Source organism: Loxodonta africana, chromosome 23 (genome assembly GCF_030014295.1).
Source record: "Loxodonta africana isolate mLoxAfr1 chromosome 23, mLoxAfr1.hap2, whole genome shotgun sequence".
Classification (NCBI taxonomy): domain Eukaryota; kingdom Metazoa; phylum Chordata; class Mammalia; order Proboscidea; family Elephantidae; genus Loxodonta; species Loxodonta africana.
This window is the reverse complement of record NC_087364.1, coordinates 5,190,234-5,216,844: the sequence shown is the minus strand read 5'-3', so window position 1 is coordinate 5,216,844 and position 26,611 is coordinate 5,190,234. Positions and strand designations below refer to the sequence as shown.

General features: G+C 38.0%; 1 protein-coding gene across 1 annotated transcript in view; it reads left to right on the top strand.

The window, feature by feature from the left end:
• The window catches only part of MYO16 (myosin XVI), a 561,325-nt gene that overhangs the window by 317,812 nt on the left and 216,902 nt on the right, over positions 1 to 26,611 (top strand). Inside the window, exons 20-21 of the mRNA XM_023553192.2 lie at positions 2,338 to 2,410; positions 25,654 to 25,806. Of these exons, the coding sequence (XP_023408960.2) occupies positions 2,338 to 2,410; positions 25,654 to 25,806 (226 nt within the window). The remainder of the gene's footprint in view (positions 1 to 2,337; positions 2,411 to 25,653; positions 25,807 to 26,611) is intronic.

Below are 26,611 nucleotides of genomic sequence, written 5' to 3'. Positions count from 1 at the left end.
TCCCAAAAGCTTTACTCCATCCGCATCATCAAGTTTGACTCCACTTTGAGGAGGCAGCTCTTCCCCAGTCATCTTTTGAGTCCCTTCCAACCTGGGGGTCTCATCTTCCAGCACTATATCAGACAATGTTCCGCTGCTATTCATAAGGTTTTCACTGGCTAATGCTTTTCAGAAGTAGACTGTCGGGTTCTTCTTCCTAGTCTGTCTTAGCCTGGAAGCTCAGCTGAAACCTTTCCTCCACGGGTGACCCTGCTGGTATCTGAATACCGGTGGCATAGCTTCCAGCATCACAGGAACACACAACCCCCACAGTATGACAAACTGACAGACACGTGACAGACACTCAGCTTATGCAAATCTCCCAGGGTTGTCTCTAGCCTACAAGAGGAACTGGGGATGGAGAGGTGTGATACCAGTATGGCACATACAGATGGGAGTCCCTACCTTTTATTCATTGACCTAAAAGAGTATCTGAGGCTTATCATTTTCTGAAAATAGTTCAGAAATTAGGGAAAGAATTTGCAATTGCTGGCAAATTGAGCCAGAAACTGGGTGATGGGAGGGGTGGTGAGCAGAACACATGGGTAGACAGCCATCTGGCTTGTTCTCTCCTTTATAGTATTGTGTATATACCAACATCTTTCATGCATAGAGTCTTTCCTTTTACTTCTTCTCCATTGGAAGTACATGTTAAACCCATTGCCTTTGAGTTGATTCCAACTCGCAGTGACCCAGTAGGACAGAGCAGAACTGCCCCTTAGGGTTTTCGACAGCAACTGGTGGATTTCAACTGCTAACCCTTTGGTTAGCAGCCGAGCTCTTAATCACTATGCCTCCAGGGCTCCAGAAATACACATTAGAAGGTTAAAAACAGAGTTTTTCATTCATGTGAAAATTGCAGTTAATTGGCCCTGATACATAAGAAAATACAGTGATGAGAATGGAAACTAGAGCTAACATTTTATTGAGGGCTGTGTATGAAGTGTTAGAAACATTTTTAAAATGATATCTCATTGAACATCTACAACGCCCCTATGAGATATCTTTCTTATCCTAATTTTCAAAATTTCATTTCGTTGCTGGTTTAACTAGATTGAAATTTTAATGTCTGTTTGCTGTTTATAGTCCTAACCATCATCTTCAATTATATAGTAAGTTCTAAAAAAACTTAAAAAAAAAAAAAAGACAACGTCCACTTATTGGAGACTCACTGTGTACCAGCTATTATCCTGGTGCTTTCTTTACATCACCTAGAGTTCTAACAACGTGGAGGTGGAAGAGGTGGGCTACATGCCTCTTGGTGGCCAGCATTTCAAAATCATCCATCATCTGGAATTTTCTGTGCACAGAACAGCCCCTTGCATTCTTGCCCATCACAGCCCTCTCACCCCCAAAACACACATAGAATCACCATTTTTAGGGCCACTGTCACTGACTCAGGATTTTCTTATTCCTTATCTCACTCACCACGTGGATTCAGAAGCCTGTGATTTTATCATTCAAGCTTGTGGTAAATTCCAACGGTGGTAGTCTCCATTGAAGAAAGTATTATAAGTTACTCAGTTTGATTTCCTTAAATTTTGCTCCAATGTTTCATTTTCCTTTGTCTTTATAAGCGTGTATGAAGATCATAATATAATTTTTCAAGTGGTTGAATTGGATATAGCAAAGAACAGGCCTGTGACTTAGTTATGATTTACTGTATAGTGTACTTAAGTGATGGAAACCCTGGTGGCGTAGTGGTTAAGTGCTACTGCTGCTAACCAAGAGGTCGGCAGTTCGAATCCACCAGGTACTCCTTGGAAACTCTATCAGGCAGTTCTACTCTGTCCTATAGGGTCTCTATGAGTCGGAATCGACTTGATGGTGGTGGGTTTTGGTTTGGGTACTTACATGTGATGAGAAATTTCTTGCTTTCCTGTTTGTGTTGCCTAAAAAGATGCAGGTATTGACTGGCGAGAGCCACTTGAAATGCAGTCTCAAGTTCCTTAAGGAAAAGCAAGCCAGTCTGAGACAAACACATGGGTTGTTTCAGAGATGCCAATATTAAACCACCCATATAGTTACATTTTTAATTTATAAATTAATGTATATTTATTGACATAAAAAAATTGATATACCTATGTTTAAATCAAAACATTATTATTTTTTTATTTTTTGCTAAGTTTCAGAGTTTTTCAGCAGTTTCTAAGGTAACTACTTGCATATTTTTAGTTCAAATTGACAGTGACTTGCTAAGTGGCTGGATTTCCCTAACGTGGAGTAGCAATGAGCAGGAGAAGGTCATGTAAGAGCTTTGAGGATACCCACTCATTCTGTTTTATTGTTTCATTTAAGCATACAGACATTGGAGATTGGAATACTGGACATCTTTGGTTTTGAAGAATTTCAAAAGAATGAATTTGAACAAGTAAGTAGGCTTTCTTTTGAAATTTTATGAACTTTCATTTTTTTATTTAAAATTGCAAGTTAATTTTTTATTCAACAAAAATTATTAATGTAATTAATTGCTAATATGGAATTAAAATGAGTACTTTATACTTGTGCTTTTAAACAATTATCTCTGAATTGTTGGCACGTTCATCCTTTGTATGTGTTCCTATAAACAAACGGCATAATCATTTTTTTTTTAAACAGAAGTACTTGTTTTAAAAGACAATGTTAGTTGAAAACCTGGGTTGTGCTTTAAAATGAAAAACCGAGCCCATTGCTGTTGAGTCAATTCTGACTGCTAGCGATCCTACAAGACAGAGTAGAGCTGCCCCCCTGGGTTTCCAAGGAGCAGCTGGCGAATTTGAACTGCCGACCTTTTGGTTAGCAGCCATAGCCCTTACCTACTGTGCCATCAGGGCTCTGAGTTGTGTTTGTGGAAGTGCTCTTTCAACTAGGTCAGACAGTGGGAGGATGCCTTGATTTGAAATCGGAACAAAGGTCCTCAAAAGCCTTGGCTGAAAATCATAGGAGGAAACACTCTACTATGCCAAATGCTGTTATTTGTATATTTACTTCTATGGAACATCCACACATATGACTACTGGAGTTTCCTAAAAATGCATTTAAGATGCATTGATTATTTTTATGTCATTTATAATTTGAGACATTTTGAAAAGCACCAAATTCTCTAGGTATTTTAATTGCATCTCATGAATGGCTTTGTCAACTTCGGCATACCTAAAAATTAAGGGTTAAGTGAGAGATTAGAAACAGAACGTGCTTTAGCAAGCAAAGAAGGAAAATGAACTAGTAGAAGGGTGCGGGGAAAAGGTAAAAAACAAAGCCATATTGTTGGAACATGAAGAATCAGAAATATGTAGCATTTAGGAAAACTTTTATTAATTATGTAACATGTTTAGATTTATTTCTTTTAAGGGAGATATCATGGTGGTTAGGACCTGGATAAAGAATTACCTGGAATTGTGACTTCTGCTGGCAGAGTAGTTTTTGCAAAGGTGAAGAACCGATAGGAGCATTGGTTTCCTCGTCTTTGAAATGGGAAGAATAATATTCTTCTAGAGTTGTGAGATTAAATAAGATTATGATCATAGGCTTCCTGGTGTAGTTAACTAGCACACTGTACATATTTAGGAAAAGTTGGAGAGCTGCTGTTAGAAATGGAAACACTTCAGAACCTGTTAAAACTCAGCCAGTTTTATTTCTAGCAAAGTAGTGCATCATGCTGTGGGTAGATCGTAAATCACGTTGACTAATCCGCAGTGAGTCAGCACTAACCACGCTCTTTACAAAACCTCACAAAAAGCCCAGTTTTAAATAAGACCAGGGAGGCTATCTTTATTTTCCTCTCATACTTTTCATGCCCGTGGATTAATGGAAAAAAGGATGGCTTGACATTTTTATTGATTTATTTTTTACTACAAGAAAAATAGTGACAAACATAAGGAAGAGGTCAGCTAAAGGCTGGCCGATAGAACACACAATGGTGTATGCAGGTTTGCAGCTCAAGTGTTTGGACGCTGCACAGTACTGGTATTCATTCCTTACATTTTTCCCTTAGCAATAAGCAAGTTTTCACGTCTGTAATGTGATCCACTTGTTTGTCTAACTTCGACAAGTGACGTGGAGTGATGGTATGCCAAGTCCTCTGCTAGGGAACATACCTCCCAACCCCCTTCTCCACACAGGAACACAATTACTTACTGAGTCTGTATTAACAACTAATATGCCCCCCCCAAAAACTTTATTTAACTTAGGCCAGGTTTGTTTTAGAGGAGATTTTTATTCTTTCCCCAGTTTCTGTATAGTGTTAAGCCCCCAGAAATTGAACTAGTGTGTCTACTAACAATTATTAGCCCTGTGAAGCCAGACACGCCTTTATATTTTACCCACTTTTCTTCCCTCACTTATGGTAAAATACCAGGGTTGTCATAGTGATCTCAAAGGCTGTCCTGTTTTTTTAAGACCATGCCCTGTGACAGACATTGATGCTAGGGACTGTGCAGAATATTTATATGATTTTGTTATTAAAACATACTTATTTCATTATAATTATGTAAATCCCTTATTATTCTCTCTTTCTGTTCCATGTTTTAATTATATATTTTAGAATATACTTACAGCCTGAGATTTTTATGAAACAAGGAATAGCATTTTTTCAAAACCTAAAGAATAAGTCTCTGTTAAGTACCAAAACTACTTTTAGGCATTTATTAGTAAAAATCACAAGCCCAATTCTTAGAATCATTATTAACAAAATAAAAAAAAAAATTTTTTTTTTCTCTTAAGTCTTTTTCTTAGCATGTGAAATAAAATTATTTTCTTTGTGATGAATACGAATCCCATCTTACACTGGATTTAGCAAATCCCTAAATTTCCTTGTGACCCAGACTTAGTAACAGAATTTGAACTTTTTTTTTTTTGATTCCATTGGAAACTTTCAATAAAATATCTGACAAAGCAAATGCTGTATTCCGAATCAAATCCAGAAAATACTAGTGCTTTTATAAATATTGATTTTATTGTCATATGGGCTTATTGACCCATCTATCACTCTTGACAAGAATGTCAGCTTCTGTGAAGTTGAAACTGTGCCTGGTTTTGTAGATGTTACAAGTTTAATGAATATGCTTTTAATTGTAATTTTAAAGAACGAAACCTCAAGATAGAAATCTTCATAGTGAATCTCCTAGTGATTCTCTTGCTACAGTAAGAAACGTATGCACTTTTCACGATCGAGCCTCCATGACAGCTTCCCCAATTTAGAATCGAGAGACATTTGAGCAGATATTAAGAAATATTCCGAAACAGCAGCATCACTAACCTAGTTACCCCTAAGTTACTATAAAATATTAGATGTATGCTTGTGACCCTCTTAAATGAAAATTTGTTTTACATAACAAAATATGCTAATCTGGTTTTATTTGACTTTCTAAAGAATCATTTCTATTTAAAACTATTTCCTATGTAATTGAGATAATTTTTCAAGTAAAAGATATAAAAGGTATAACTTGGTACTAGTTCAGTGTTTTCAATTGCCTCATATACATGAGAAAGCCGGACAATGGATAAGGAAAACTGAAGAAGAATCGATGCCTCTGAATTACGCTGTTGGAGAAGAATATTGAATATATAATGGACTTCCAGAAGAATGAACGAGTTTGTCTTGGAAGATGTATAGCCAGAGTGCTCCTTGTAAGGGAGGATGTGAGACTTCATCTCACATACTTTGGACATGTTAACAGGAAGACTAGTCCTTGGAGAAGGATGTCATGCTTGGTAAGGTACAGGGTCAGCAAAAAAAAGGAAGATCCTTGACAAGGTGGGTTGACACAGTGGCTGCAACAGTGGCCTCAAACACAGTAATGAGGTCAGTGAAAAAGAGGAAGACCCTCTATGAAATGGATTGACACAGTGGCCGCAACAGTGGGCTCAGACATAGCAACGATTGTGAGGATGGTACAGGATAGGGCAGTGTTTCATTCTATTGTGCATAGGGTCACTATGAGTTGGAACTGACTCAATGGGACGTAACAACAACAACAAAAACAGTTCCATATATCAATGGAGAGAGGCATACTAAATAATTTGAGGTCCAAGGTACAATATGGTAGGCTCTGAATTTATAACCCTGATTAATTAAATATTATAAATGTTATATTATCATCACATCAGTCTCTGTTATGCAACAGTTAAATCTCATAAATTTATATCCTTTATTATGTAGAGTTTATTTCTAGCACTGTAAAAATATTTTCTAAAACACTGAAGGAAATGCTGCTAAAGGCTACTCTCCAGCGTTAACCAATCCGTGAATTTCAAGTATATTATGCCCGATAAATAGAATGATAGTAAACAAGACAAAGATACCCTCTTACACAATGCAATGCCAAAGAGAAAACAGAAGCACAAGAAATGGAAAGGCAAGGCAAAAATATTTGTCTCCAAATCTGATTATATATCTAGAAACTCCAGAAGAGTTAGTGAGAAAATTCCTACACAGAATGAGAAAACTTGGTAAAGTAGTAGATAATAAAATAGATAGACAAAAGCTAATAACTTTTATATGTTTTAAATATAGCTTATTAGAAATAATGAACAAGAACAAAGCAGTTACATTAGCCGAAATACATAAATGCCTGCCTTAGTTATCTAGTGCTGAGACACCACAAGTGGGTGGCTTTAACAGACAGAGGTTTCTTCGCTCACAGTGTAGTAGTCTAGAAGTCGGAATTCAGGGCACCAGCTCTAGGAGAAGTCTTTCTCCCTCTGTCATCCCTGGAGGAAGGACCTTGTCACCAATCTTCCCCTGGTGTAAGAGCAACTCTGCACTAGGACCCAGGGTCCAGAGAATGCACACTCCTAGCTTTTCCTGCTTGGTGGTAATGATATCCGTCCCCCTGAGCCTCTGCTCCCTTCTCTCTTTTATATCTCAAAAGAGATTGGCTTAAGACACAGCCTAATCTTGAAGACTAAATCCTGCCTCTTTAACATAACTCCTGCTAATCCTGCCTTGTTAACATCATAGAGGTAGAATTTACAACACAGAAAAATCATATCAGATGACAAAATGGTGGACAATCACACAATACTGGGAGTCATGGCCTAGCCGAGTTGACAAACACTTTTGAGGGATGCAGTTCAATCCATGACATGGCATATGTGAGGGAAACTATAAAACGCCCCTTCAGGCCATAAAAATAGACTTAAGTTGAAAAACAGAATGCATTCTTGGATAGAAAGGCTTAATATTGTAAAGATGCCAGTTAACTTAATAATTTAGTATAATGCAATCCTAATACAAATAAATGAAAAAGGAATGATAAAATTAGAACAACTCATGTTTGCAGCCCCTCTTAAATAACCGATCTAGACAATGACTGTCAATGACAGCTAACATTACAAAAAGAAAGAACATACACAAAAACCTATCAAGTATTCCTGCCAAAGAAGAAAGAACAATAAGAATGAAAGGGGAAGAGGGAGGGAGGAAGGAAACCTGCATATAATGAGATTTCTTGATCTAACTACTCATCAACAGAATGGGAGGATAGAAGAACATAATAACATAAACCATGGAGATGCACTCTGCAAATTTCCAAACGGTGGGAGACTGTACTACATAAACCAATTTCTTCAACGTATCAAATGCAAAGAAAAAAATTTGAAAAAAGATGGGGAACTTAAAAGACTTCTAAGAGATATGTAAACAGATTAAATCAGTGAACAGTATCTGGATTCTAATTTGTACGACTAAGTATAAAAATTGTGAGATAATTGATGTAATATGAAATCTGGATATTTAATAAAATTAAGAAATTGTTTTTTACTCTTATATGTGTGATAAAGGCACTGCAATGTTGTTTTTTTTTTAAGTTCTTTTATCTTAAAGAATTATACTAAATATTTGTTAATGAAATGACTTTTTGTTTGGGACTTGCTTCAAGTGCATCTACTTTTGAGGCTGATAGGGAAATGGATATAGCTAGACAGGAAGCCAAAAGAATGACAAATCTGTCTTGGAAGAAGTACAACCAGAAAACTCTTTAGAAGCAAAGACGACAAGAGTACTTCTCACATTCTTTGGACATGTTATCAGGAGGGATCAGTCCCTGGAAAAGGACATCATACTTGGTAGAGGGTTATTGAAAAAGAGAAAGACGCTCAACGAGATGGATTGACAAAGTTGCTGCAACAATGGGCTTGAGCATAACAACGACTGTGCAGATGGCACAGGATTGAACAGCGTTCCCTTCTGTTGTACACAGGGTTGCAATGAGTTGGAACTAACTCTACGGCACCTAACAACAACAAGACATGAAGCAGAATCGGCCATGAGTTGATAATTGTTAATAACCATTGAAGTTGATTGTTCATTATATGGGTTCATTATAGTATTCCCTTCACTTCTGAATATGTTTTAAAGTAACCATAATAAAAAAAAAAATGTTGTTTTAAATAAATGAGAAAACTTTGAGATTATATAAATATTATTTGAATGAGCACTGAAACTTTTCTTCTCCAAACATGTAATTGCAAGGCTCTGCATGCTACAGCTTTACCCCAAAGGTGCAAAGAACTAATGTGGAAACTAGCAAACAGTAACCACCCCCCCGCCCCCCCCACACACACGCAGTTCCCGCTAGACAGGAGTCGTGAATCTATATAATAAAACCCTTGAAGCTGTGGAGTATAATAAAATTACATATGAACAATCTGCTGCAAGAATTTAGATAATTTGGAGAAAGAATAAATTTGTCACAACAAAATCTTCTCTCATAGAAGACAAACTTGAGATACATAATCAATCATCAAGCCAGACTTCATTTAAGCTGATTTTGGGAGAGTTGTCAAGAATTCAGAACATTTTCCTGCTTGAGATTGTTTTCTGAAACATGAGATTTACTGGAAAATCCAGGTTGAAAATAATTTAGTCAGGCTAGAGCTAGGTGTTCAAAGTGTGTGGAAGAATGTAGGTACCTTGAGTTCGAAAGTTTTATGAAATCAGTTTGTATAATTTGACAATCTCCACCTTAAAAAAAAAAAAAAAAAGCTATGTCTTAATTGTGAAATCACTAGCCTAGAAGCTACAAAAAGATGAATCAAATAATGATATTAACCACCATTAACTGAACTCTTACCATGTACTTCCCCCATGGATTATCGCATTTTACAAACAAGAAAACAGAGTGCTGCAGCCTCTACTTTGTAAGGACGGTGCATTAGCAGTACCTAAAACAAAACAAAACAAAACTTGCCTTTAAGTTGTTCCTGATTGATGACAACTCCATGTTTTCCAGAGTAGAACCATGCTGCATAGAGTTTTAAAAAAATGTGAAGGGGGGAGGGGAAGGAGGGTAGGTGAAAATATACACAGCAAAATATACTCCATTTTAACAATTTCTGCATGTACAATCCAGTGACATTGATTACATTCTTCAAGTTGTGCAACCATTCTCACTGTCTTTTCCTGAATTTTTCTACCACCCTCAAAACTTACTGCCACCAAGCATCTTATCTAACCTTCCAAGTTGCTGTTATCAGTTTTATCCCACACAGATAATTCTTTAAAAGAGCATAATGCTCAAGTCAGACATAATTTACTAATTAAGCTAAATTATTATTATTATTTTTTATTGTTTGGTTCAGAGAAGATTTCAAGGGATAGTTCTGGTTTGAAGTTTAAAGTTTAAAGATGATCTGAGGCAGTAGCTTTGGGGGTTTATTCAGCCTCACTGGCTCCAGAAAGTCTGGATTCCATTGGGAATTTGAAATTGTGTTCTGCTTTTTCCCTCCTTTTGATCAGGATTCTTCTATAGAATCTTTATTGAAAATGTTCAGTAGTGATAGCTGGGCACCATCCAATTCTTCTGGTCTCCTAACATAGGAAGTAGTTGTTCATGGAGGCAACCAGACAAACATTCCATTTCTTCCTCATATTCCTTGCTCTCCTTCCCTTGCTACTCTAGCTGAATGCAGACCAGTTGTACCTTGGATGGCCATGTGTAAGCTTTGGAGACCCTATGCACTATGCAATGAACTAGGAGGAAGAACAGAAGTGCTGAAACACAGTATTAGGACAATTGACTCAGATAACCCATGAAATGATCATGAAAGCATGCTCAACTTCTTTAGCCACCAGACAGATACCCATCAAAACCACGATGAGATACCAGTTCATTCCCGCTAGGATAAGAAAATACAAAATAAAAAATTTAAAAAATACAGAAAATAATAAATGTTGGTGAGGATGTGGGGAATTGGGACCCTTACCGATTATTGGTGGGAATGCAGAATGGTACAAAAAGAGAGAATGTATACAAAAACCTATCAAGTGTTTTTGTGGAAAACAGTGTGGCAGTTTTCTCAAAAAACTAAAAACAACTACCATATGCCTCTGCCATCCCACACCATGGGATTTTTAACAGCAGTGATCTTTCAGAAGTAGATCAACAGGCCTTTCTTCAGAGGTGCTTCTGGGTGGATTCGAACCTCAACCTTTCATTTATTAAGTAGCCGAATGCTTAGCCCGTGGTATCTAGAAGGATACATTTTATGCTTCAATTGCATCTGGGTTTTTGGGTAATGTGTGGTTTATTCATTCAACAAACATTTATTGTGTATCTTGATGTTAGTTGTTATTGAATTGATTTTGACTCATGGCGACCCTGTGTGTGCAGAATAGAACTGATCCATAGGGTTTCCAAAACTGTGACCTTTTGGAAGCAGATCGCCAGGCTTGACTATCCAGATGCCTTTGGACGATTTGAACCCACAGCCTTTCGGCTAGGAGTCAAGCACCGAACCATTTGTGTCTTCCAGGGATTCCTACTGTGTATGTACCAAGTGCCAAACACTGTAGTAGATGCTTAGGGACATACAGACATAGTCTGATGTGTGTATGTGTAAATAAATCAACTGACCTATAAATATAATAAAAACCATTTTAATTGCTATTTTAAGTTGTTTCGCATATAGATTCTAAAATCATACATACATAAAATATCTAGCTCTTATTATATAGGGTCGCTATGAGTCGGAATCGACTCGATGGCAATGGTTTTTTTTAATGGGTATTATAAAACATTTTCTACTCTGCGTATTTCCTTTTTTACAATGATATTAAGTCATTTTAGGAAGTAACCAAATTGTTGTTAAAGAATGAGTTGCTATTTTTAGGTGCCATCGAGTTGGTTCCAACTCATAGCGACCCTGTGTACAACAGAACAGAACACTGCCCAGTCCTGCGCCATCCTCACAATCCTTGTTATGCTTGAGCCCATTGTTGTAGCCACTGTGTCAATGCACCTCGTTATAGATGTACTCATTTTCTTTGCGTAGAAGAATCCTAGGACAGTTTTACCTGTGTTTTATAAAATTAAATAGAATGCTTAGATAATGAGATGCTGTTTTAATGTACATCCTACGGTAATGTGGGATTCTATGTTAAAAACATTTTATGATTATAAGACTTCTTTTAGGTAATCTATGTGCTGTGCTACTTCTTCTCCTTGCTATTTTGTGATCCCCACGCTAGCCAGTCACCTAGTTACTCAGGATCTCTAGACATTGCATGGGATTCTAGACGACAGCAGTTATTTTGAAAACGACAACTTTTTCAGTAGAAATTATACATTAATCTTTGTTTTTAAGCCCATAGCCATACCCAGACATTAACATTAAATTGCTAAAAAAAATACAAACCCCTTTTTCTCTGAAAAGCTAGGAGCAGTATGATGTATTGAGTGAACTTTTCAAATAGGGGTATTAATGTTTTGACCAAATGTTATGTTTCCATCTCCTAGGAGTGGTTTCTGTTTAAACTCAAGGGTGTATTATCATATGTGCATGCTAGCATAGAGAATCACTAATGATATTTTTTATCTTTTAATTTATATTTTTCAAGGCTGATGTTAGCATATTACAGTGAAACCTATGAAAGCCTGAACTCAACTGGACTGTCTTGCTCTTCCAGGTCCTGAAAACTTTCCACCTTTGACAGGATGGAGTCTTACCACTTTTCTGTCGCTCATTTTAGCGTACAATGCTTGAGTTTTCCTTCTCTGACGGGTTTCCACCTTACACAGGTTCCCACTTTTGCAGGTTTTACTGTATTATATAGAATTTGGCAATCTGTTTTGCCAGTAGGCATGCTATTAGCTGACTACTTTGGTCAATCCCTCAAATCCTAAAGTAATTATTATTTACTGTAAAAGAGGATATCAGCTTGAATTAAATCCATTACAAATTAGATGTATTTTATGAGCCTGTGTTGCTCTGAGGAACAGATTAACAAAGAAGAAATATAGTAGAGAATGAAATGCTTTTGGTCTGTATAAAAGTTATGCCTTTTTTCATGTGAAATAATTACTGTTTGTATTTTCTTAAAATCTGTTAAATATACTTTGATTTTAAAATGTTGTTGTTGTGTGCCCTTGAGTCAATTCCAACTCATAGCAACCCTATAGGACAGAGTAGAACTGCCCCATAGGGTTTCCTAGCTTAATCTTTAAGGAAGGCTGGTAGTGCAATGGTTATACACCCAGCTGTTAACCTAAAGGTGGGCAGTTTAAACCCAACAGTTGCTTCACAGGGTAAAAGACCTGCCTATCTGCTCCTGTAAAGATAACAGCCTAGGAATCAATTCAATGGCACACAACAACAGCAACCATCTTTGCGAGAGCAGGTCACTCGGCCTCTTCTTTCATGGGACAGCTGGTGGGTTCAAACTGCCAACCTTTCGGTTAGCAGCTGAGTACTTAACAATTGGGAAAACCAGCAAAGGAAAGGTTGTAGGTGGGAGAAAAAAAAAAAAAACCATTGCCATTGAGCCAATTCTGTTGATCCTATATGTCAGAGTAGAACTGCCTCATAGAGTTTCCAAGGAGTGGCTGGTGGATTCAAACTGCTGACCTTTTGGTTAGCAGCCAGCTCTTAACCATTGCACCACCAGGGCCCCAGGTGGGAGGAGGATGGATGGAAAACAAAACAAAAATGAATTGGTAAATAAAAAAAAAATCAAAACAGAAGATCAGAGTATAGGTAGTAAGCAAAGGACACAGTACACAGTAGGTGCTCAGTATATACTTGCTGACTGAAGGTTCTGATGTAGGACACAGGTTAAGGAAGAAACTACCACACTATGACTGCAAAACACAGAAGTTCGCTATTTTTTTTTTTAATTTTTATTGTGCTTTAAGTAAAAGTTTACAAATCAAGTCAGTCTCTCATACAAAAATTTTTATACACCTTGCTATATACTCCTAGTTGCTCTCCTGCAATGAGACAGTGCACTCTTTCTCTGCACCCTGTGTTCCCCTGTCCTTTCAGCCAGCTTCTGTTCCCCTTTACCTTCTCATCTCCCCTCCAGACAAGAGCTGCCCACTTTGTCTCATGTGTCTACTTGAGCCAAGAAGCTCACTCCTCACCAGTATCATTTTCTATCTTATACTCCAGTCCAATCCCTATCTGAAGAGTTGGCTTTGGGCATGGTTCCTGTCTTGGGCTAACAGAAGGTCTGGAGACCATGAACTATGGGATCCCTCTAGTTTCAGTCCGACCATTAAGTCTGGTCTTTTTAGGAGAATTTGGAGTCTGCATTCCACTGCTCTGAGGCTCCTTCGGGGGTTCTCTGTTGTGTTCCCTGTCAGAGCAGTCATCGGCTGTAGCTGGGCACCATCTAGTTCTTCTGGTCCCAGGCTGATGTAGTCTCTGATTTATGTGGCCCTTTCTGTCTCTTGGGCTCATAATTACCTTGTGTCTTTGGTGTTCTTTATTCTCCTTTGTTCCAGGTGGGTTGAGACCAATTGATGCATCTTAAATGGCTGCTTCTTAGCGTTTAAGACCCCAGATGCCAGTCACGAAAGTGGGATGCAGAATGTTTTCTTAATAGATTTTTTTTATTTTATTGTGCTCTAAGGGAAAGTTTACAAATCAAGTCAGTCTCTCACACAAAAATTTATATATACCTTGCTACATACTCCCAGTTGCTCTCCCCGTGATGAGACAGCTCGCTTCCTCCCTCCACTCTTTGTTTTCATGTCTATTCTGACAGCTTCTAACCCCCTCTACCCTCTCATCTTCCCTCCAGACAGGAGATGCCAACATACTCTCAAGTGTCTACCTGATCCAAGAGGCTCACTCCTCACCAGCATCCCTCTCCATCCCATTGTCCAGCCCAATTCCTGTCTGAAGAGTTGGCTTTGGAAATGGTTCCTGTCCTGGGCCAAAAGATGGTCTGGGGGCCATGTCCACCAGGGTCCTTCTAGTCTCAATCAGACCATTAAGTCTGGTCTTTTTATGAGAATTTGGGGTCTGCATCCCACTGCTCTCCTGCTCCCTCAGGGGTTCTCTGTTGTGTTCCCTGTCAGGACAGTCATCAGTTGTAGCCGGGCACCATCTAGTTCTTCTGCCCTCAGGCTGATGTAGTCTCTGGTATATGTGGCCCTTTCTGTCTCTTGGGCTTATAATTACCCTGTGTCCTTAGTGTTCTTCATTCTCCTTTGCTTCAGATGGGTTGAGAACAATTGATGCATCTTAGATGGCTGCTTGCTAGTGTTTAAGACCCCAGATGCCAGTCTCCAAAGTGGGATGCAGAATGTTTTCTTAATAGATTTTATTATGCCAGTTGACTTAGGTGTCCCCTAAAACCATGGTCCCCAAACCCCTGCCCCTGCTACGCTGGCCTTCATAGCATTCAGTTTATTCAGGAAGCTTCTTTGCTTTTGGTTTAGTCCAGTTGTGCTGACCTCCCCTGTATTGTGTGTTGTCTTTCCCTAAAGTAGTTCTTATCTGCTATCTAATTAGTGGATACCCCTTTCCCTCCCTCCCTCCCTTCCTCCTCCCGTAACCATCAAAGAATATTTTCTTCTCAGTTTAAACTGTTTCTCGAGTTTTTATAATAGTGATCTTATACAATATTTGTCCTTTTGCAACTGACTGATTTCACTCAGCAAAATGCCTTCCAGATTCCTCCATGTTATGAAATGTTTCACAGATTCCTCACTGTTCTTTATTGATGCATAGTATTCCATTGTGTGAATATACCATAGTTTACTTATCCATTCATCCATTGATGGGTACCTTAGTTGCTTCCATTTTTTGCTGTTGTAAATAGTGCTCCAATGAACATGGGTGTGCCCATAACTGTTCGTGTAATGGCTATTATTTCTCTAGGATATATTCCAAGGAGTGGGATTGCTGGATGGTCTGGTAGTTCTATTTCTAGCTTTTTAAGGAAGCACCAAATCAATTTACAAAGTGGTTGTACCATTTTACATTCCCACCAGCAGTGTATAAGTGTTCCAGTCTCTCCACAACCTCTCCAACATTTATTATTTTGTGTTTTTTGGATTAATGCCAGCCTTGTTGGAGATGGAATCTCATTGTAGTTTTGATTTGCATTTCTCTAATGGCTAATGATCGTGAGCATTTCCTCATGTTAGCTGCCTGAATGTCTTCTTTAGTGAAGTGCCTGTTCATATCCTTTGTCATTTTTAATTGGGTTATTTGTCTTTTTGTTGTTGAGTTTTTTCAGTATCATGTAGATTTTAGAGATCAGACGCTGATCAGAAATGTCATAGCTAAAAACTTTTTCCCACTCTGTAGGTAGTCTTTTTACTCTTTTGGTGAAGTCTTTGAATGAGCATAGGTGTTTGATTTTTAGGAGCTCCCAGTTATTTAGTTTTTCTTCTGCACTGTTAGTAATCTTTTGTATACTGTTTATGCCATGCATTAGGGCTTCTAGCGTTGTCTCTGTGTTTTTCATTATCTTTATTGTTTTAGATTTTATATTTAGGTCTTTGATCCATTTTGAGTTCGTTTTTGTGCATGATGTGAGGTATGGGTCTTGTTTCATTTTTTTGCAGATGGATCCAGTTATGCCAGCACCGTTTGTTAAAGACACCGTCTTTTCCCCATTTAACTGACTTTGGGCCTTTGTCAAATATCAGCTGCTCATATGTGGACGGATTTATGTCTGGATTCTCAATTCTGTTCCATTGGTCTAGGCATCTATTGTTGTACCAGTACCAGGCTGTTTTGACTACTAGGCTGTTTTGACTACTGGGCGGTATAATATGTGCTAAAATCACATAGTGTGAAGCCTCCCACTTTGTTCTTCTTTTTCAGTAATGCTTTACTTATCCAGGGCCTCTTTCCCTTCCATGTGAAGCTGGTGATTTGTTTCTCCATTTCATTAAAAAATGTCATTGGAATTTGGGTTGGAATTGCATTATATTTGTAGATTGCTTTGGGTAGAGTAGATTTTTTTATAATGTTGAGTTTTCCTATCCATGAGCAAGGTATGTTTTTCCACTTACATAGAACTTTTTTGGTTTCTTGCAGTAGAATCTTGTAGTTTTCTTTGTGTAGATCTTCTACCTCTCTGGTTAGATTTATTCATAAGCGTTTTATCTTCTTGGGAGCTACTGTAAATGGTATTGATTTGGTGATTTCCTCTTCGATGTTCTCTTTGTTGGTGTAGAGGAATCCAACTGATTTTTGTATGTTTATCTTGTATCCTGATGCTCTGCTGAACTCTTCTATTAGTTTCAGTAGTTTTCTCAAGGATTCTTCAGGGTTTTCTGTGTATAAGATCATGTTATCTGCAAATAGAGATATTTTTAAGAAGTCCTCTGTGTTTAACAAAAGCAGAATATTGGCAGAGGTGATGTTCTCTAATCATCAGGCTAAGACAGATGGTGCTAGGAAAAAATAAACATGACCTTTCCCAAACAAGGTAGGCAAAGGAGAATGTCCTTTGCAATAATGGGAATGTTCAGTCTAAAACAAACAGGAGACACTCTCCTTTCTCCAAACCCCCAGCACCACTTTGCAGATAATATATCAAAATTAGGATTAATTGAATTGTTGGGGAAAGCACAAATAGCTAGCAGGTAGCAGTCTGGTGAGCCCTGAGACATTCTTCAAAAAAGTAAATTAGAAGTTTACAGTACACATTTGCACTTTAAAGGCCCTGAAAACTTCTGCAGAAGAGAATTCCATTAACTTAGGCTACCCCAATGTTTCTCCAGTAGACTTTTGTTTGTTTAATGTTTTTTTAGACAAGATCTATTGACATATCTTGGAACCCTGGTGGCACAGTGGTTAAGAGCTTGGCTGCTAACCAAAAGATCGGCAGTTCAAATCTACCATCTGCTCCTTGGAAACCCTATGGGGCAGTTCTACTCTGTCTTATGGGGTCGCTATGTGTCAGAATCAACTCAATGGCAATGGGTTTGGCTTTAGTTTATTGACATGTCATAAAATGAGTGTTCTGATGAACATAATTGAGAAATAATGGATTGTCTGAAATATAGCATAGTTCCTGTTCTAGATGGATACCTATTAATTGATGAGTGAATCAGTGAGTGGATTGTGTTCTCTGTTCCATCACTTGCCTTGGTGTGGTCAATGATGTCTACATATTAGAATCATCTGGAAAGCTTTTGAAATATATCAATGCCTGAGCCCCACTCTGATTTAATTGGTTTGGGTTAGGCCCAGACATGAGCCATTTAAAAAAGCTCCCCAGTTAATTCTAACACACGACAGGCTTGAGAATCACTGTCTAACGCCTGGGGCTCTGCCTTCAGCTGGAGTCAGCTTTAATTAACCTCCTGCTTTACTGATGTGTTGCATATGTCATGCTCTGTTTTATTTTTGTTTCAGCTATTTCTCTGAGCAATAAGAAGAAAGTGAGAACAGTTGGTGGCAATTTACTTAAGAAATTAGATTCGTCATTAATACAAACGATAGACATCTGGATAAGCAATAATATTCTGTTACTAAAGAGTGCTTTCAAGGGGTGCATAATTTTTATTATTAAACAGGTTAGCAATGGCCCTTAATGTACAAAGCACGCATTTTAATTAAAGGAGTGTGCATACTAATTAAGCACTTACTTAATAATTATTCATTAGCATTTATGAATACTCACCTTTCACCCACACTGAGGGATAGCTGGAGGTATTGTGGGACCCTAAACACAATTCTGGGTTTTTTTTTAAAACACAATTCTGAAGGACAGAGTTGAAAAGCAGAAATGATGATTACTTTGCATTGAAGTCAATGATATTCTCAATTATTGATGCAGATGTGTGTTTCTGTATCATAAACTCACTTGTAAAACTCTTCATTCTAGCTTTCTCTGTGTTTAACTCACACCCTCATACACAACTCTGGCTGGCTCACTGGATATAAGTCAAGAGTCGACAAGTTTGGACCGTGATTTTGGCCACTATTTCATTGGCAGGATACATTTTTCCAGTTTTCAACTACAAATAACGTGTCTGTATTATTCCTCTGAGCTACATTTATTAGTGGTTTTGAAGTTCATGCTACAGTATTTCTCCCATATTTTATGTCTGGTTCAGTGAGTGCTTTTAACAATTTAGAAGAGGGGAAAGAAAGGAAAGCCTTTTGGTAAAAATAATAAATATACTCATAACATCAAAATGATTTTGAAGAACATTCTACTTTAAATGCGTATGTTCCCCGTGATTCACTTTACCACTCAGTCTTGCTCACCCCTGTTAGATATACAGATATATGTTTAGTTCTAGAAAACACTAATGTAATAAAGCTACAAGTTGGAAATCCGTCCACAGGCTGCTTGGTTTTACACATCAAGCAGGAATTTTCCCTATGGGATTTGAATAAATTACTTCAAGATTTTTTTCCTCCAGAATACAAAAAAACATGATATACTCTGAAAGGTTCAGTAGTACCCATGTCACAAAAACTAACTACCATAAGGCATCATGGTTTAAAAATGTTAGAAATTTGGTAGACAAACTATATGTTTTACGAATCATTTTGACCAAGAGAGTAAAAAAGTGGGTTGCCCTGAGACTGGAAGAACTAGGTGGTGCCTGGCTGCCAGTGATGACTGCCCTGACAGGGAACGCAACAGAGAATCCCTGATGGACCAGGAAAACAGTGGGATGCAGATCTCAAATTCTTGTAAAAAGACCAGACTTAATTGTCTGACTGAGACTAGAGGGATCCTGGAGGTCGTGGTCCCCAGATCCTTTGTTAGCCCAAGACTGGAACCATTCCCGAAGCCAACTCTTCAGACGGGTTGGACTGGATGATGAGACAGAAAATGATACTGGTGAGGAGTGAGCTTCTTGGCTCAAGCAGACACATGAGACTCTGTGGACAGCTCCTTTCTGGAGGGGAGATAAGAAGGCACAGAGGGACAGAAGCTGGCTGAATGGAACCGAGGAATACAGGGTGGAGTGAAGGAGCTTGTTGTCTCATTAGAGAGACAGCAACTAGGAATATATAAAAAAAAATAAAATAAAAAAAAATTTTTTTTTTAGGTGTATATAAATTTTTATATGAGAGACTGACTTCATTTGTAAACTTTCACTTCAAGCACAATAAATTAAAAAAAAAAAAAGTGGGTTGCTCTATCCACAGACATAGTCCCTAGTCAGTGTGAATGGTAATGCACTTAGCTGCTAAATGAAAGGTTGGAGGTTCGAGTCCACTCAGAGGTGCCTTCAAAGAAAGGACTAGTGATCTACCTCTGAAAAATAAGCCATAGATAACCCTGTGGAGCACAGTTCTACTCAGGCACACATGGGGTCGCTGTGAGTTGGAATCAAATTTACAGCAGCTGGTGGTGGTTGATGGAAAGGCACAGGCTGAATGAATACCTTTTCTGTTACCCCAAGCTTGGCAGATTGCTTTAGCTTCATGGAAAAAAAAAAAAAAGGGCAGTGGTTAAGAGCTACAGCTGCTAACCAAAATGTCAGCACTTCTAATCCACCGCCACTCCTTGGAAACCCTATGGGTTTCTATTCTGTCCTATAGGGTCACTATGGGTCAGAATCCACTCGATGACAAGGGGTTTGGTTTATGATTTGGTACCCTGACTCAGTCCAGCTCTTTCTATTTACCATGACATCGCCTACAAGCACAGTTGGTTTCACCATTTTGCCTAAGCTGGATGATCAATTTTCTGAAACCACTATTCAAGTCAATCAACTGAAATGTCCATTTTGTATAATAAAAATGCTCTGATCAGTCAAAACACTGCAATCGTTTTTATATACAGAGTTAGTCTGTAATAAGACAGTTAAGAGCAAGGGGATGTAGTCAGATTTTCATCAAAAGCTTTTTTTTTTTTTTTTAAGTACAGAGATGCAGTCTTTTCTGAATGCAGAATGATGGGAAGGAAATAGAATTAAGTATGTCTGAGGCCTGTAGGTCCATCTAAGCATTTTCAGTTAGAGAATCTCAGAATAAGGGGAAGGATGATGCCATATGAATGTGTATTTCTTATACAGTTGAGAATCAGGCATTAGTTTTAATTTTGGAATTCTTTATCGGGCTTCTTTTTACTGGCTCATGCATTAACAAGCCTCACCTTATATTTCATGTCTTCAACATTTGTTTCATGAGTAATCCATTTCCTAAAATAGATTACATTTAAGTACACTACCTATAAGCACTTTCAAACCAAGCTGCTGAGGTTTAGGATCTATTTGTATTTTCTTAAATGACTCAATATATTTTATAACATCAAAAACTTCAGAAGTTACAGTTGTATATGTTATATAATCAAGAGAATTTTTTCCAATAGTTTTATTTCATAACCAAAACCAAAAAACCAACCCCATTGCCATCGAGTTGGTTCTGACTCACAGCAGCCCTCTTTATAGGGTTTCCAAGGCTGTAATCTTTACGGGAGCAGACCGCCACATCTTTCTCCCTTGGACCGGCTAATGCTTTGAACCACTAGCTTTTTGATTAGCAGCCAAGTGCTTTAACCACTGCGCCACCAGGGCTCCTTTTCATTCCATAACAGACTCATTTATTTTCGGTACATTTACCGTAAACAGTTAACCCCAAATTTTGACCGATATTACCTGTGTTTATTATTCTTTAGTAACAAAATTACAAAGTATTAAAAGGGTTTCACGAATTATCAAATTTGGGGACATATTCTCAAAACATTCTTTTTTGGGGGGGCCAAAGTGAAGTAATTTTTTAAGTTTTAATCTTTCTTTTATAACTACAATTTTTATACATTTTTATGACTAATCTATGTTTTTTTTTTTTATGACAAAATTAAGAGGAACAAGTAAACATATCCCTTTCAGACTTTGAATATTATTCTATGGGGATTCTAGATAATTTTATAGAAATTGGGTTTTTTTCCCCCTCCAAAACTAATGCTGCATATTTAAGCGTATAGAATAAGATGAAGACAGAAGCTTGGCATGAAGAGATGAACCCACTCGTACCACTTACTAGTTTCAAGGAGCAGTAAAACGAAATGAATGAGCTAGACTATTTTAGTTAAACGCTGTCCCCTCCCTTTACCAGCTACTAAGTGCAGAATTTATAGGTCTGCTTTCCAAGTGCTGGAACCAACTTGAGGGAAACTAGTTTGGTGTCCCTGGGTGGTACCGTTAACGTGCTAGGCTGCTAACCAAAAGGTTGGGGATTCGAGTCCACCTAGAGGTGTTTCAGAATAAAGCCCTCTCGATTTACTTCCAAAAAATCAACCACTGAAAACTCTGTTGACCTTAAGTGCATTCCAGCTCTAGTGCTGCCACTCACCAAAGAAAGTCACTTCAATTCTTTGATCATAAATTCCCTGTCTGTAGAGAAGAGTTGAAGTAATACCATGGAGATGATATAGTATAGGTTGAACCTCTCTGTGAACTGAATGAAATAAATCAGTAGATGAAAGATTAGAAAACTGTACCCAAATTGCTACCTCCAAATCCGCCTTGTTGTTGTTACATGCTGTTGAGTCGGTTCCAATTCACAGTGACCCCACGTACAAAAGTATGAAATACTGCCCAATCCTGCGCCATCCTCACAATCCTTGTTATGCTTGAGCCCCTTGTTGCAGCCACTGTGCAGTCCATCTCCTTGACGGTCTCCCTCTTTTTCACTGACCCTGTGCTCTACCAAGCATGATGTCCATCTCCAGAGACTGGTACCTCCTGATAATATGTCCAAAGCATGTGAGATAAAGTTTCACCGTCCTTGCGTCTAAGGAGCATTTTGGCTGTACTTCTTCCAGGACAGATTTGTTCATTCTTCTGGCATTCCATATTATATTCAATATTCTTCACCAACACCGTAATTCATAGGCATTGAAGTGTGCCTGGTGTCTATGAATCAGTGCTGGGCTTTCAGCTGGTGTTTTACATCAGTACTGTCCAGTATGGTACCCAGCAGTCAGTGCCGGGATTTCAGATGGTGTTTTACATCAGCACTGTCCAATATGGTAGCCAACAGCCAGTGCTGGGTTTTCAGCTGGTGTTTTACATCGTTACTGTCCAGTGTGGTACCCAGCAGCCAGTGTCGGGCTTTCAGCTGGTGTTTTACATCAGTACTGTCCAGTATGTTAGCCAGCAGCCAGTGCCGGGCTTTCAGCTGGTGTTTTACATCAGTACTGTCCAGTGTGGTAGCCCGCAGCCACATGTGCCTGTTAAGCATATGAGATGTGGATAACGTGACTAAGGAACTGAATTTCTTACTTTATTTTAATTAAAATACAAATAACCATATATGGCTAGAAGGTAGCCATTTTGGACAACATAGTTCTATACAGTAAAGAGGGCGATTGAAATTGTAAAAATACACATTTTAGCCCATGGGACAACAAAGAAATGAGTTTATATTTGAATGAGAAAAATGTAGCTTGTGATTTTTATTTTTCAAGCAGTAATCCTACATAAGACAGTTTGCTCTCACAGTTACAAGTAATTTTTAGAATTTCAAGAATAGTTTTTGATTGATACTTTTAGTTTTTTTTAAAAAAGGGCATACACATGTTTTATATGTGTTTCACCAGCCAATAACATCTCTAAAAGTAGAATGGATGCAAATGGTAATCCCTCTTGATTTTTGCCCACAGCTAGGATTCTCTTCTGCCAGTTTATACTATATAATCAGGATTTTGGCAACAACTGCCTTATCATGCGATTTAGATGAAATTCACTCTGTTATTTTTCCAACAAATGTATCTCACACTATTCTAATACCTGGGAATGTATCAGTGAACACAAAAAAGATTGTTGTTCTCCTGGATCTTACATTCTAGTAGGGGAAGAGGAGTAATAAACAAAATGTGTATGTTAATTATATCATGTCTTACAGTATAATTCAGGCTGTGGAGATACATAAAGCACAGAAAGGGATGATGATGATGGGGGGTGCCATTGTAAATAGGACAACCATGAAGACTTTTTTGCAAAAGCCATATTAAGACACTGAGTTGAAAAGGTGAAGGAATAAGCCTTTTGGAATATTCGGGGGACTTGGGAGCATTTCAGGCAGAGAGAATAACAAAAGAAGGATCTCTAAGCCAGGACAGTGGCTGGTGCAAAGAAGAGACAGATGTAGCTGGAGTAGAGTGAGAGAGAGCAAGAAGCGTAGAAGAGTAGGTCAGAGTAGGACCTCACAAAGGTCCTTGTAGGCCATTAAAAAAAAAAAAAAAAAAAAGCCTTTGCCGTCAAGTCCATTGTGGCTCATAGCGACCCTATACGACAGAGTAGAACTGCCCCATAGGATTTCCAACGAGCAGCTGGTGGATTTGGACTGCCGACATTTTAGTTAGCAGCCAAGCTCTTAACCACTATGCCACCAGGGTTCCACTTGTAAGAATTTCCTCTTATTTGGAGTGAGATAAAAATTTTTCAGTGCCTTTTGAGCAGAGTGATATAGTCTACAATTCCAGGATCTTTCTGGCTATTTGGCACAGGGGTTAAAAGCTCAACTGCTAACCAAAAGGTCGACAGTTCAAATCTACTAGCCACTTCTTGGGAACCCTATGGGGCAGTTCTACTCTGTGTTATGGGATTGCTATGAGTCAGAATCAACTAGACAACGTTGGTTTTCTCTGGCTATTGTGTTAAGAACAGATCCTGTGACTATAGAAGCAGAAAGAACAGTAAGAAGGCTGTTGCAGTAATCCAGGCAACGGACAACGGTGTCTTAAGAAGTGAAGTGTAGTCAGAATCTGGATCTATTTGAAGATAGAGCCATCAGCACCTGTGGATGAATCAGGAAGAAAGAACTGACGTGACTCAGGCTTTACTTCAAGCTTTTGGCCTGAGCACATGGAAAGATCAAGCTGCCATCGAGTGAGATGGAGTAATTGCAGGAAGAGCCGGTTAGACTAGGGTCCTGGGCAAGATAAGAACTTTGGTTCTGTAAACCTGAAGGTTGAGATGCTTAGTAGCCATCCAAACATTGACATAAGATGCCCTCTGTGTTTGAATGGGTAGTTAAGTCCTATTCAAGGGAGGGAGACCCTATTGGCGCAGTGGCTAAGTGCTACAGCTGCTAACCAAAAGGTTGGTGGTTTGAATCCACCAGGGTGCTCCTTGTAAACTCTATAGGGCAGTTCCACTCTGTCGTAGAGGGTCACTAGGAGTTGGAATCAACTCAACAGCAAAAGTTTATTCAAGGGAGAGGTCTGAGGTGGAGAAATAAGGTGATGTTGCCAGAACTGAGATAGATTTACAAACTTAGGCTGGATGAGATGGTGAAGGAAATGGTGTCAAATATGCTTTCACCCATGCACCTCTAGAGTTCATGGACGGGATCTGGGTGGAGATTGACAGTTGGATTTCATCAGCACAGAGATGGAAGTATTCCAAGGAAGCCCGAAGAATCATCAGCTCTGTCAGATATCCCTGGGAGGCCAAGGAAAACAAAAAAAAAAAGATGAGCATTGGATTTAGAAATGTACAAATCACCGGTGACTACCATGGGATGCATTTTGGTGGGACAGTGGGGCAAGAGTTTTATTGGAGTGGTTTCAGGAGACGATGAGAGGAAAGGAACTTGAGATAGGAAGTACAGAAAACTTTTTTGAGATTTTTGATATGAAAGGAAGCCGAAAAATAGAGGAGTCGCTAAAGGAGAAAGTAAGGTCCAGAGAGATTTCGTTTTGGTTAGATTTGGGTTATTTTATTTTAATTTTTACGATTTTAAGTTTATCTATAAAGGTATTTTTATTTTATTTTCCAAGATTCAGAGTTTCAGATTTTAAGGTTAAAAAAAAATATGGGAATATCAATACTGGTATTGCTAACAAAGGTCTCTCCAAGTGTACAGTACCTTAGGAAATTAGCCCAGGTGGGTGAGTTTGCATTTTGCAGGGAAGAGAAAGGTAGGAAGAGAAAAATAGATGGTTGGAGGAATTTAGAAAATTATCTGAGAAAGAAAATAATTTCTGCAATAAAATGCTTAGACCAGTTATTCTTCCCATAAGAAACCCCATGTTTACTCTTCTCGTCACCGATATGCAACGAGAAATGAGGAAAGCATGAAAGCCTTCTCTTCGGAATCTCCTGGTAAAGCCAGCTTTGATCTTCATTTGCCGACTAGAAAAAAAAAAACGCCAGGATATAATTTCCCATAGAAATATTTCCAAATGCTCAAATATATTCTAGACTTAAACATTTTAAAGATAGTGCTGTAATTTTACTTTCTGTTATTTTTAACATGCTCACTTTAAAGTGGGTCATCAGAAAAGTCAAACAATGTGAGGTGAAACTCTTTGACTTAGCAGACAATACAAAAACACTTCATCTTGATGGACTATTTGGTTTTGAACATTCTGGAGTCAATATTTCACCAATCTGAAACTGTGTCATAGAACCAGTGGATCTTCGCTGCGGAATTATCTTGTCAATTGTTTTCTTTTTTTCCTCACAATAGCTTTGTGTCAACATGACCAATGAGAAGATACACCACTATATCAATGAAGTACTTTATCTGCAAGAGCAAACAGAATGTGTACAAGAAGGAGTTACCATGGAAACAACATATTCTCCTGGTAACCAGGCTGGAGTTTTGGATTTTTTCTTCCAGGTATTCATACAGTATAATTGGATACTTTACAAGATGTATGCATTTAAATATACTAGAGAAAAAGAATATGCTTTCAAGTGGCCTTACTTTGAGATATCTTTATATGTGAGACCTGCAGTGTATTTGTAATCTTTCAAAATCTACGGAGGATCACAAGTTATCTCTTTCAGAAGGGGCATTGGAAGGATCACCAGTTCATGGAAAGGACAATAAATATTGGATCACTTTGTTTTAAAAATATTCAGCATTGGTTCTGTCCCTAAAACTCTTCTTTTGGCACGGATACAAATGTTCAGTATACAAAATTAATATTTTATGAAGTAATACCCAAAACTAAAAATCATAACACACATTAATAGGAATCTTTTATTTATCATTAAAGTTTTTAAAATTTAAATATAGAAAAATTACAAAAAATAAATCAATAGATATATACAAACATATACAATATTTTGTTAAAAACTAAGAGTCTTAGGATATCTTCCAGGTATTTATACTTACCTTTTTCTACCTTAATGAAAGAGTCTTTGCGTCCATGTCTGTATCACATAAATTACCATCTATTATATAAACAGCAACCACTATCTACAATATAAGAAGACATTATATGGATTTACACGTAATACCTCTAAAACAATTCAACAATGTTTAAAATGGATAGCATTCACCTATTTGGAAGACACAGTATTTCATTTTCTACCCTTTACTTCTATTTTGGAGCCCTGGTGGTGCGCTGGTTAAGAGCTTAGCTGCTAACCAAAAGGTTGGCAGTTTGAATCCACCAGCCGCTCCTTGGAAACCCTAT